The sequence below is a fragment of the Palaemon carinicauda genome, chromosome 31 (assembly GCF_036898095.1).
Source record: "Palaemon carinicauda isolate YSFRI2023 chromosome 31, ASM3689809v2, whole genome shotgun sequence".
Classification (NCBI taxonomy): domain Eukaryota; kingdom Metazoa; phylum Arthropoda; class Malacostraca; order Decapoda; family Palaemonidae; genus Palaemon; species Palaemon carinicauda.
This window is the reverse complement of record NC_090755.1, coordinates 86,789,973-86,804,253: the sequence shown is the minus strand read 5'-3', so window position 1 is coordinate 86,804,253 and position 14,281 is coordinate 86,789,973. Positions and strand designations below refer to the sequence as shown.

At 37.0% G+C, this 14,281-nt stretch overlaps 1 protein-coding gene and 1 long non-coding RNA gene across 2 annotated transcripts in view; one reads left to right on the top strand and one right to left on the bottom strand.

Annotated features, from left to right (window-relative positions):
- LOC137625069 (uncharacterized) overlaps window positions 1-9,645 on the top strand; it is a 16,248-nt gene extending 6,603 nt beyond the window's left edge. The window contains exons 5-9 of the mRNA XM_068355999.1: window positions 1,903-2,052; window positions 3,162-3,299; window positions 4,899-5,027; window positions 6,914-7,030; window positions 8,613-9,645. Of these exons, the coding sequence (XP_068212100.1) occupies window positions 1,903-2,052; window positions 3,162-3,299; window positions 4,899-5,027; window positions 6,914-7,030; window positions 8,613-9,547 (1,469 nt within the window). The 3' untranslated portion in view covers window positions 9,548-9,645. The remainder of the gene's footprint in view (window positions 1-1,902; window positions 2,053-3,161; window positions 3,300-4,898; window positions 5,028-6,913; window positions 7,031-8,612) is intronic.
- Window positions 1-14,281, bottom strand: part of LOC137625048 (uncharacterized) — a 101,008-nt gene that overhangs the window by 67,062 nt on the left and 19,665 nt on the right. The window lies entirely within an intron of this gene.

Sequence of the window (14,281 nt, the reverse complement as noted above, 5' to 3'; positions counted from 1 at the left end):
ATCTTTTAAATGGTGGCTGAATACAACAGAGGAACACGACATTATGCCTTACCAAATTGAGATAAAGTTAGACTGCTAGTGTCTAATGATTATCTTGAATGGTCTAAGATTTCCATTTAGGAGATTAAATTCAAATAATTTTTCCCTGATTGTTCTACCTTCAATAGAAGATGCTGCTCCAATAATCCTTCCTTTCATGTCCAGGTAAAAAAAGGAAGGAATTATGAGACATACTGAACATTATTTTGCAACTTATCACAATATCGAAAATAGTACACAAACATCTCAACTGTAGTCCAAATGTATAACTCTTTATGTGTTCTGAGCTCAATGCAGTAAGGAATTATATTTTGAAATTCTAGTTTATAATCAAGTTGGTCTAATCTTGGGACTATAAAAATCATTCCAATCTCTTTTCTTCTGAAATTACAGGTTGTAAAAAGTCTTTCCCATCTACTCAATTCTGAAATTCCAGCCTGTAAAACAGTAGTCTTAATCTCTTCTCTTCTGAAATTCCAGTCTGTAATAGTCATCCCAATCTCTTCTCTTCTGAAATTCCAGGCTATGAAAAAGTCTTTCAAATCTCTTCACTCCTGAAATTTAAGCCTGTAAAATAGTCGTCTCAATCTCTTCTCTTCTGAAATTCCAGTCTGTCAAATAGTCACTCCAATATCTTCTCTGAAATTCCAGGCAATAAAATAGTGGATCTAATCTCCTCCCTAAAATTCCAGGCAGTAAAATAGTCGTCCCAATCTCTTCTCTTCTGAAATTCCAATATGTCAAATAGTCGTTCCAGTCTATTCTCTGAAATTCCGGGCAATAAAATAGTCGATCTAATCTCCTCTCTTAAATTCCAGGCAGTAACATAGTCGTTCCAATCTCTTCTCTGAAATTCCCAGCAGTAAAATTGTCGTTCCTATCTCTTCTCTGAAATTCCAGGCAGTAAAAAGTTGTTCCAATCTATTCTCTGAAATTCCAGGCAGTAAAATTGTCGTTCCATTCTCTTCTCTGAAATTCCCAGCAGTAAAATTGTCGTTCCTATCTCTTCTCTGAAATTCCAGGCAGTAAAAAGTTGTTCCAATCTATTCTCTGAAATTCCAGGCAGTAAAATTGTCGTTCCATTCTCTTCTCTGAAATTCCCAGCAGTAAAATTGTCGTTCCTATCTCTTCTCTGAAATTCCAGGCAGTAAAATGGTCGTCCAATCTATTCTCTGAAATTCCAGGCAGTAAAAAGTTGTTCCAATCTATTCTCTCAAATTCCAGGCAGTAAAATAGTCGTTCCAATCTCTTCTCTGAAATTCCAGGCAATAAAATTGTAGTTCCTACCTCTTCTCCGATATTCCAGGCAATAAAATAGTCATTCTAATCTCCTTTCTAAATTCCAGGCAATTAAAAATCGTTCCAATCTCTTCTCTGAAATTCCAGGCAATAAAAAGTCGTTCAAATCTCTATACTGAAATTCCAGCCACTAAAAGAGTCGTCTATCTAAAGTGTATATAAGAAATATTTCTTTTGATATTGTTGCTGTTTTTAAAACATTTTATTAATTGTTAACTATTTCTCATATCATTTATTCATTTCCTTATTTCCTTTCCTCACTGGGCTATTTTTCCCTATTGGAGCCCTTGGGCTTATAGCATCTAGCTTTTCCAACTTGAGTTTTAGCTTAGGTAATAATATCAATACTACTACTACTACTACTACTACTACTAATAATAATAATAATATTACTTATAATACTTATAATAATAATACTAATAGTAATAGTAATAATAATAATAATAATTATGATAATAATAATAATAATAATAATAATAATAATAATAATAATAATAATGATAATAATAATAATAATAATTCCAGGCAGTAAAAAAAATCAACCTAATCTCTTGTCCTCTTAAGCTCCAGCATGCAAAGGACCAGGAAGCGAGAAGCCGAAATGCTTGAAGGTCAAAGGTGAATGCAAAGCCGCCTGCAAACCCAAAGAGAAGGAACTGCCCAAAGGATGCAAGGATAAAGGATGCAAGTGCTGCTACAAAGACCCCAAACCAGGTAAAACAAAATATCGCGTCTTGCGGCTTAGAATTTTGTATCAATCATTATTTTCTTCTATTCGTGAATAACGACTTGCCTGTTTTTAATAACATTCACAGGTAAAGCTGCTTTTTACTTAGGGATTAAGGCGGGTCTGCACGGTCGAACAATTCGTCGAACGCGGTTCGACGGACAAGTGTTTGAAGTAACGTTCGAACTTGCGAACAAAGTAATTGATTGTCAAACACGTTTGTCGAATGGTTCGAAGACAGTCTGTTCTCGCCTGACTTTTGTGGGCGGGGCTTCATTGTTCACAAACCTTATTATTCATTTGTGGCTGACTCCCACCTCTTCGAACCATTTGACAACCGGGTTCGACAACCCGACAACCGGGTTCGAAAACCAGGTTCGACAACCGGGTTCTACAATTTGGTTCGACAACCGGGTTCGGCAACCATGTTTGACAACCGGGTTCGACAATTAGGTTTGACAACCGGGTTCGACAATTAGGTTCGACAACCTGGTTTGACAACCAGGTTCGACAACCGGGTTTGACAACCAGGTTCAACGACCGGGTTCGACAACCGAGTTCGACGAACCATTTGACCATGTAAACCCCGCTATAAATGTAATTTGATGAAACTATCTTATTTCCTTTAGGGACAAATATCATATTTCTTCTTTTGTGACTTTTATGTTATTCTTCTTTTAAACAAAGAATCAATTTGAAATCCATGAGAGCAGGGTTGCCAGGTTGTCCTTTTTTCAGGCCAAAATCCTAAAATTTGGTCTTTTTTAAATTGCTTGGCCTTTTTTTCCAGACCAAAATAATCAAATTTGGCCTTTTTTTAATTGGTTGACCTTTAGTAATATCATGAAAAAAGGCAGACCTTAAATACTATATATTTGGCCTTTTTTGTTACCACTAGGTTGACCTTTTAAATCCGCAGTTAATTAGAAGATGGTCTTTTCTCATTTACAAATCCTGGCAACCCTGCAGGATGAGAGTATCCTTGCATGGGAAGGTCCTAAGCTGCCATTCAAAAGTTACTGCTGCAAAGGATATTAGATACAGATGTTGGTGAGTTATATCCTGTTAATTTCATTTGCTTTTATCCTTCACCAAGGGTCCTGCAAGAAGCAAGAGACTAAGAAGTGCCTCAAAAAGGATGGGAAGTGCAGAAAGGCCTGCAAAAACAAGGAAATAGAGCTACCTAAAGGATGCAAGAACAAAGATTGCAAATGCTGTTATAAGCCGCCCAAGGGTAAAATAAGAACCGTTTATTTTTTCTGCGATTCCTTTACGATATGTGCAATTCACACTTTGCCTGCTTTGCCATTTCCTTGTAACTACTACTTGAACTGCAATATGATGTCTGTTTTCGAGTCCTTTTTACTAAAATGTATTAAAGTATTTTCATATAGCAAATATTCAAGAATATGACCCTTCTTCCAAGATAGTATGATTGCGTTATGACATTTCAATAAGTACATCAGGTCACATACAGTCTTCCTTCCCTTAAGTTTACTTACAATAACATAAGAATGTTGAGAAAATATTTTTTCGTATTAGAAATCTCATATAAATCTTACTGAACTGGGACATACAATTTCCTATAGTCCATTTCTTATATCGAGGCAGATTTGCACCGACTCGCAGCGGTGCCCTTTTAGCTCGGAAAAGTTTCCTGATCGCTGATTGGTTAGAATTATCTCGTCCAACCAATCAGCGATCAGGAAACATTTCCGAGCTAAAAGGGCACCGCTGCGAGTCGGTGCAAATCTGCATCGCTAAAAGAAATTGACTATAGTGTCTAGGCTCATTCCCCCTACAAAACTCTATACTCTTAGCTATATATTTACTACCCTCCACCTAGATAAAACCTCTTGCCCCTAGAACGATCTACAGTACTTGAATATAACCACATATACTCAACTTTTTTTAAATGAGGCACAATTGCACTGACTCGCAGGGGTGCCCTTTTAGATCGGAAAAGTTTCCTACTAGCTGATTGGTTAGATAAAATAATTCTAGCCAATCAGATAACAGGAAACTTGTCCGCGCTAAAAGGGCATCCCTGCGAGTCGATGCAAATGCTTCTCATTAAAAAAAAACGGATTCAGTGCCTAAACACTCCCATACACCTAAGCCAATTCTATCTAGGCCTTAAATGTTCTCTACACTTCACCTGAACTTACTCTTAAAAGTAGGAGAGCATTGCTGACCTATTGTGTTGGGATGCCAGGTAGCCTGTACGAAAACGTATGATACGTAGTAACTCTAAATATTAATTTTAATGTTGTTACTATTCTTAAAATATTCTATCGTAACTACTTATCTCGTTGTTTGTTTATTTCCTTATTTCCTTTCCTCACTAGGCTATTTTCCCTGTTGGAGTCCTTGGGCTTATAGCATCCTGCTTTTCCAACTACGGTTGTGGTTTAGCATCTAATAATAATAATAATAATAATATTATTATTATTACTATTATTACAGGCTAAGCTATAACCCTAGCTGGAAAAACAGCATGCTATAAGCCCAAGTGCTCCAACAGGGAAAAATAGCCCAGTGAGGAAAGGAAAAAATGAAATAAATAAACAACACGAGAAGTAATAAAACACCAAAATAAAATATCTTAAGAACAGTAACAACATTAAATCAGATCTTTCAGATATAAAACATAAAAACTTCAAAAAACAACAGGAAGGGAAATAAGATAGACGAGCATGCCTGAGTGTACCCTCAAGCTAGAGAACTACAATAATAATAATAATAATAATAATAATAATAATATTAATAATAATAATAATAATAAAAGTCTGTATTCCCAAATAAGATTTGGTATGTTGGTTTAATTCCACAGACAACTGCGAAAATAAGGAAAAGCCCAGTTGCGAAAAGGCAAGCGGAAAGTGCAAGAAAAAGTGCAAGGCATACGAGGACGAAGTGAAGAAGGGTTGCAAAGGGGGCAAGAAGTGCAAGTGCTGCTTTGGTAAGTAGAATCTTCATAAATCTATATGAATACACATAAATGCATACATATCAATACTGCTCTATAGTGGTCCAATTGTAGTAAGGTCACTGCCTGGCAATTTGCCGGACTGGAGTATGAGTTCCTCTCAAGCTTGATAGTTTCATAAATTTATGTAAATACACATAAATGCATACATGAGCCTGGCGATCTGCCGGACTGGAGTACGAGTTCTGCTGAAGCTCGATAGTTTCATACATTTATATGAATACACATAAATGCATACATGAGCCTGGCAATCTGCCGGACTGGAGTACGAGTTCTGCTGAAGCTCGATAGTTTCATACATTTATATGAATACACATAAATGCATACATGAGCCTGGCAATCTGCCGGACTGGAGTACGAGTTCTGCTAAAGCGCGATAGTTTCATAAATTTATGTGAATACACATAAATGCATACATGAGCCTGGCGATCTGCCGGACTGGAGTACGAGTTCTGCTGAAGCGCGATAGTTTCATAAATTTATGTGAATACACATAAATGCATACATGAGCCTGGCGATCTGCCGGACTAGAGTACAAGTTCTGCTGAAGCGCGATAGTTTCATAAATTTATGTGAATACACATAAATGCATACATGAGCCTGGCAATCTGCTGGACTTGAATACGAGTTCTGCTGAAGCTCGATAGTTTCATACATTTATATGAATACACATAAATGCATACATGAGCCTGGCGATCTGCCGGACTTGAATACGAGTTCTGCAGAAGCTCGATAGTTTCATACATTTATATGAATACACATAAATGCATACATATTAATACTGCCCTACAGTGGTCCAATTGTAATTAACGTCCCTGCCTGGCGATCTGCCGGACTGGAATAAGAGTTCCTCTCAAGCTCGACAGTTTCTTAAGAGTGCCGAGTCATCAGCATCCACTGCCTGGCCCTCCCTGGTACTAGCTTGGCCATGTGTATACAGAGTCAGTCTTTATGGAAACTAAACGCGACAGAAACAGCATTAGAATCAGGAAGAGAAATTCCAATATATATTTTCCTTGGGCAATTTTCTTCCAATTTCTAATGGTCAATGAAGACTATTCTGTGGCAGTATTATTTTTGGTTCTTCACTCTGGGGGGCAGTATTTGTCATACATAAACACTAAGATCAAATTTCAAAATCTTCTAATATACCAGTGCCTACCTTATGACATAAACATACTATTTCCCTCAAAATGTTTTCATAGATATCTTAAGTCCACTGTGTAAATCTTATATTTACATATATGCTCATACACAGATATATACATATATATATATATATATATATATATATATATATATATATATATATATATATATATATATATATATATATATATATATATATATATATATATGTATATATATATATATATGTATATATATATATATATATATATATATATATATATATATATATATATATATATGTGTGTGTGTATGTATGTATGTATGTATGTATGTGTATATATATATATATATATATATATATATATATATATATATATATATATATATATATATATATATATATAAACACATAAAAAGAACAAAATGACATAGAAAGATTACTTTAAGAACATATGAAAAGTATGAAATGAAATAGAAAGATTACTTTAAAAACATATGAAAAGTATGAAATGACATAGAAAGATTACTTTAAAAACACATGAAAAGTATGAAATGACATAGAAAGATTACTTTAAAAACACATGAAAAGTATGAAATGACATAGAAAGATTACTTTAAAAACATACGAAAAGTATGAAATGACATAGAAAGATTACTTTAAAAACATATGAAAAGTATGAAATGACATAGAAAGATTACTTTAAAAAACCATTTTTCTCTCTTTGAAGGTTGTAAAGTTACCAAAGGATGCGAAAGCGGGATTTGCCGAATTGGGAAATGCGACAAAGGTGAAATTGAAAGCAATAAAGGATGCAAAGGAAATAACTGTATATGCTGCCTCCCAGGTAAGACGTTAGACATTCTCTGAAATTAGAAAATGGTTTTAGACAAGCAAGCCTTTCAGGTAAGACTTCAGACATTCTCTGATATTAGAAAATGGTTTTAGACAAGCAAGCCTTTCAGGTAAGACTTTAGACATTCTCTGAAATTAGAGAATGGTTTTAGACAAGCAAGCCTTTCAGGTAAGACTTTAGACATTCTCTGATATTAGAAAATGGTTTTAGACAAGCAAGCCTTTCAGGTAAGACTTTAGACATTCTCTGATATTAGAAAATGGTTTTAGACAAGCAAGCCTTTCAGGTAAGCCTTTAGACATCCTCTGATATTAGAAAATGGTTTTAGACAAGCAAGCCTTTCAGGTAAGACTTTAGACATTCTCTGAAATTAGAAAATGGTTTTAGACAAGCAAGCCTTTCAGGTAAGACTTTAGACATTCTCTGCTATTAGAAAATGGTTTTAGACAAGCAAGCCTTTCAGGTAAGACTTTAGGCATTCTCTGAAATTAGATAATGGTTTTAGACATGCAAGCCTTTCAGGTAAGACTTTAGACATTCTCTGAAATTAGAGAATGGTTTTAGACTGGCAAGCCTTTCAGGTAAGACTTTAGACATTCTCTGATATTAGAAAATGGTTTTAGACAGGCAACCCTTCCAGGTAAGACTTTAGACATTCTCTGATATTAGAAAATGGTTTTAGTCAAGCAAGCCTTTCAGGTAAGACTTTAGACATTCTCTGATATTAGAAAATGGTTTTAGACAAGCAAGCCTTTCAGGTAAGACTTTAGACATTCTCTGAAATTAGAGAATGGTTTTAGACTGGCAAGCCTTCCAGGTTTAAACATTCTCTAAAATTAGAAAAAATTGTTTTAGACTGGCAAGCCTTCCAGGTAAGACTTTAAATATTCTGTAAAATTAGAAAAAAATGGTTTTAGTCAAGCAGGAGGTAAGACTTTAGTGATTTTTTAAAATTAGAAAAATTGTTTTAGGCAGACAAGATACAACTGCACTTGCTTCAAGTAAACCAGAAAAAAATTGTTTTAGGCAGACAAGATACAACTGCACTTGCTTCAAGTAAACCAGAAAAAAATTGTTTTAGGCAGACAAGATACAACTGCACTAGCTTCAAGTAAACCAGAAAAAAATTGTTTAAGGCAGACAAGATACAACTGCACTTGCTTCAAGTAAATCAGCTGATAAATCTTTTGAAAAGTTTGAAATTACTTATAATTTAGTTCCGAAACTATTTGAAGCCATGAAACTTTTTTTCTTTCTGAGCTTGGTTCGCATTTATGTGGAACTTAAATATCGCCAAGTTAGCTATTGTTTTGTTTAATATAAGATTTACTCGGAGCGACATTTCACCTCTTATATTATCATTTCAATTCTAGATGCCTGACAAGATTCACTGGAGGCAACTCCCATGATGAAATTATAGCATATTGTTAAACAAATTACTAACTTAAAGCCACATCTAACTGGAGTCTTCTCTATTTCATTAATCTATTAAAAGTTTGGATCCCTTACAATATCCATCTGCTAAGTTGGCCAAGTGATTATTTTTCTAATAATCTTTCCTATACCATTCTAGATCCGACAACTCCACCTCCGGTAACTCCACCTCCGGTAACTCCACCTCCGACAACTCCGTCAATAAATTCTACGTCTTCCATAACCTCAACACCTTCTATAGACTCTACACCCTCCATGAACTCTACTTCTTCCATGAACTCTACAACACCTTCTATAATCTCTACACCCTCCATGAACTCTACTTCTTCCATGAACTCTACAACACCTTCTATAATCTCTACACCCTCCATGAACTCTACTTCTTCCATGAACTCTACAACACCTTCTATAATCTCTACACCCTCCATGAACTCTACTTCTTCCATGAACTCTACAACACCTTCTATAATCTCTACACCCTCCATGAACTCTACTTCTTCCATGAACTCTACAACACCTTCTATTATCTCTACACCCTCCATGAACTCTACTTCTTCCATGAACTCTACAACACCTTCAATAACCTCTACAACATCCACAACAAATTATACAGTATCTACAAGCACTTCCACTGCTACATCAACTGTAAGCACTACAACAGGAAGCACTTCGACAACAGGAAGTACCACTACTGGAACACCTACATCAACAGGCAGTACTACTACTACTGGAACACCTACATCAACAGGCAGTACTACTACTACTGGAACATCTACATCAACAGGCAGTACTACTACTACTGGAACACCTACATCAACAGGCAGTACTACTACGACTGGAACATCTACATCAACAGGCAGTACTACTACTACTGGAACACCTACATCAACAGGCAGTACTACTACTACTGGAACACCTACATCAACAGGCAGTACTACTACGACTGGAACACCTACATCAACAGGCAGTACTACTACTACTGGAACATCTACCTCTACATCAAGAGCTCCAACTACCTCTACTTCTACAGTTTCAAGTTCCTCTTCATCGTCTTCAAGTAGTTCTTCCCCTTGATCATTTACGTAAAAAGAATCCATTTAGTCATTTCGCCCACCCAGGTTCAGTGCTTACCACGGTCATAAAGTACAACTATCTCCACACTGTTCTTACTTTATCACTCAAAGTACTAAATTACATATCCCTGAATATTAAGATTTCTGTTGGGTACTCTATCAATTTGGTTTTGCCCACAACATATGTGAAAATCCTTGTTTTGCTATCATTAACACATTTCAGTATATTTGCATTATATGATATGATTAAATTCAGTTTATTTAGCTTTATTGTACTATTTTTTTTCTGAGTGAAACTTGCAATTACAACGTGTTTTGATTTAACCTTCCTAATGTTACATATCATCAATAACCACACTATCTAATGAAAATAGTAGATAACACGCTGGCCAAGGCACCAGCCACCTATTAAAATACTTGCTAGAAAGTTATTGGGTCCTCCAAGTGGCTTGATAGTAAAACACTAGATACCTATCTGTTTATGGCTCATTTTCCGTTTATGTAGCTTAAATGTATACAGAGTAGTAAAGTCTACTCTCTACATTCCATTTTCCTCATACAGCTGACATCCCCATGCAAATCACACTCACTACTCTTTCTCACTCGAATGTTCGACTACTGTAATTGTTTAAAAGTTAAAGTTGCGGGTTTTAGGTCTCCACTGAGACGATTTACATCGTTCTCCTCGGGCGACCATTAGCCAGCAGGGACTATCACTAGTCCCCTCTAACCTCCCCCCCAGGCGCCACCCTGGGAGTACCCCCCCCCCCCCCCCGGTAGAAGATCTCATGGTATTCGCGTCCCTGGCGGGCACCGAACTCGGGACTTCTGCAATAGAAATCCGCGATGCTACCAACCTTGCTTTCCTCTTGGTAAGGGCAGAAAAGACGCTTTACCTATGATAGGACTCGATCCCCAGTCTGGCAATCACCAGTCAGGGACGTTACCACATCGGCCACCACAGTAATATTTGTGGAATACATCGTAAATTTAGATACCTTACAGCAGGGTTGGCCAACCTTTTGTTTCCTATGCAACATTTTTTTCACTTCTAATTCAGACGCGCCACACAAACTTTAACCCCCTTTCAATCCTTTAAGTATGGTGATTTGGACATATTTGGCGGTGATACATATAATCATTTGATTTATATATATATATATATATATATATATATATATATATATATATATATATATATATATATATATATATATATATATATATATATGTATATATATATATGATAGTGTGGACATATGTAACAGTTGTAAACGGAAATATTACTATTAATATTATCAACTTTTTGGGAGCAGGCATGTTTCTTTTATGATCTCTGGGGTATAGTGCGCCAATTTTAATCGTGCAATGCGCCACTGTTGGCGCATGCGCCATAGGTTGGCCACCCCTGCCTTAGAGTATGACATTGTATGATGTTCAAAAAGTTTGTGCAATTATTTCCCAGAATGCGAGGACTTATTCTACTCACTAGGAAGACAATTACTTATGTGGCCATAGGTGGATGTATACAGTATTCCAGAAGGCCACTGCATGGGATTACTGGTTTATCAATACAATGAAAACATATGCACATAATGTACATAATCTAGGTACTTACTAAAGACACTTCCGTTCACGTCAAAGAATACTTGCTGTAGGATTGTGGGGTTCGAGTCGTGCTCAAACTCGACAGTTTCTTTAGTGTCTGAAACCTCACAATCCTTGTAAGCTAAGGATGGGGGTTTTGGTGGAGCCTATAGGTCTACCTGCCGAGTCTTCAACACCACCTACTTGGCCCTTCCTGGGCCTAGCTTGGGTGGAGAAGGGGCTTGGACACTGATCATATGTTTACATGGTCAGTCTCTAGGACATTGTCCTGCTAGCTAGGGCAATATCACAATCTCTTGCCTCTGCCATTCATGAGTGGCCTTTAAACCTTTAATAGGATACAGAATTCATAGGACATTGTCCTGCTGGCTAAGGCAATGTCACGGTCTCTTGCCTCTACCATTCATGAGTGGCCTTTAAACCTTTAATAGGATATGGAATTCATAGAAGGAATATAAAATATTTAACCATTATTTTCTAGAGCGGCAAAGTTTTTCTGTCCTGCCAAAATATCTCAAAATTTGTTATAGATGAACATGCTCTATTGCAATTTTGATTGTTCTGTTGTATAATATCACCCTTTAGTAAAGAAAAAAAAAAAAATGGATGCTATAGTTCCTTTAATGATAAAAATTGCCGCTAAGCTGAGGATTTGGACCCCCTATACTGATAGAAGTAAGTATAAACAGTAGGACTTAGCCAATCCAGCTAAGCAATTTTAAACTTGAAATTACAATTTCACAGTAAATAAATTATTATTATTATTATTATTATTAAATGGAAAGGAGGCAAGGAAAAGGCGGGCGGAGTATTTCTTAAGTTTACTGAATGTTGAGGATAATAGGGAGGCAGATATAATTGCTGTTCCAGGTGTTGAGGTGCCGGTGATGCGAGATGAGAATGAGAGAGAGATTATAAGAGAGGAAGTGGGGAGAGCACTAGATGGAACGAGAGTAAGAAAAGCATCTGGTATGGATGGTGTGAGAGCTGAGATGTTGAAGGAAGGGGGTGTGACTGTACTTGAATGGTCGGTGAGATTGTTTAATATGTGTTTTGTGTTGTCAATGGTACCAGTAGATTGGGTTTGTGCGTGTATTGTACCACTATACAAGGGTAAGGGAGATGTGCATGAGTGTTGTAATTCAAGGGGTATTAGTTTGTTGGAAAATTGTATGGAAGAGTACTGATTAATAGGATTAAGGATAAAACAGAGAATGCAATCTTAGAAGTACAGGGTGGTTTTAGAAGAGGTAGGGGTTGTATGAATCAGATTTTTACAGTTAGGCAGATTTGCGAGAAATATTTAGCAAAAGGTAAGGATGTGTATGTTGTGTTTAGGGATCTGGAGAAAGCGTATGATAGAGTTGATAGGGAAGCAATGTGGAATGTGATGAGGCTATATGGAGTTGGTGGAAGGTTGTTGCAAGCAGTGGAAAGTTTCTACAAAGGTAATAAAGCATGTGTTAAGATAGGAAATGAAGTGAGCGATTGGTTTCCGGTGAGAGTGGGACTGAGACAGGGATGTGTGATGTCCCCGTGGTTGTTTAACTTGTATGTTGATGGAGTGGTGAGAGAGGTGAATGCTCGAATGCTTGGACGAGGATTGAAACTGGTAGACGAGAATGACCATGAATGGGAGGTAAATCAGTTGTTGTTTGCGGATGATACTGTACTGGTTGCAGACGCGGAAGAGAAGCTTGGCCGATTAGTGTCAGAATTTGGAAAGGTGTGAGAGAAGGAAGTTGAGAGTTAATGTGGATAAGAGTAAGGTTATGAGATGTACGAGAAGGGAAGGTGGTGCAAGGTTGAATGTCATGTTGAATGAAGAGTTACTTGAGGAGGTGGATCAGTTTAAGTACTTGGGGTCTGTTGTTGCAGCAAATGGTGGAGTGGAAGCAGATGTCCGTAAGAGAGTGAATAAAGGATGCAAAGTGTTGGGGGCAGTTAAGGGAGCAGTAAAAAATAGAGGGTTTTGCATGAATGTAAAGAGAGTTCTGTATGAGAAAGTGATTGTACCAACTGTGATGTATGGATCGGAGTTGTGGGGAATGAAAGTGACGGAGAGACAGATATTGAATGTGTTTGAGATGAAGTGTCTAAGGAGTATGGCTAGTGTATCTCGAGTAGATATTGTTAGGAACGAAGTAGTGAGGGTGAGAACGGGTGTAAGAAATGAGTTAGAAGCTAGAGTGGATATGAATGTGTTGAGGTGGTTTGGCCATGTTGAGAAAATGGAAAATGGCTGTCTGCTAAAGAAGGTGATGAATGCAAGAGTTGATGGGAGAAGTGCAAGAGGAAGGCCAAAGTTTGGATGGATGGATGGAGTGAAGGAAGCTCTGGGTGATAGGAGGATAGATGTGAGAGAGGCAAGAGAGCGTGCTAGAAATAGGAATGAATGGCGAGCAATTGTGACACAGTTCCGGTAGGCCCTGCTGCTTCCTCTGGCGCCTTGGATGACCACGAAGGTAGCAGCAGTAGGGGATTCAGCATTATGAAACTTCATCCATGGTGGATAATGTGGGAGGGTGGGCTGTACTACCCTAGCAGTACCAACTGAACTCAGTCGAGTCCCTTGTCAGGCTGGAAGGAGCGTAGAGAGGAGACGTCCCCCTTTTTGTTTCATTTGTTTGATGTCAGCTACCCCCCAAAATTGGGGGAAGTGCCTTGGTATATGTATGTATGTACTGTATGTATGTATGTATGTATGTATGTATGTATCATCATTATTATTACTAGCTAAGCTACAACCCTAGTAGGAAAAGCAGGATGCTATAAGATCAATGGCTCCAACAAAAAAAACATCCCAGTGAGGAAAGGAAATAAGGAAATATATAAACGATATAAGAAGTAATAATTAAAATAAAATATCTTAAAAACATTAACAACATTAAAACAAATACTTCATATATAAAATATAAAAAGAATTGTGTCAGCCTGTTCAACATACAAACATTTGCTGCAAGTTTGAACTTTTAAAGTTCTACTGATTCAACTACCTGATTAGGAAGCTCATTCCACAACTTGGTCATAGCTGGAATAAAACTTGTAGAGTACTGTGTAGTAATGAGCCTTATGATGGAGAAGGCCTGACTATTAGAATTAACTGCATGCCTAGTATTACGAACAG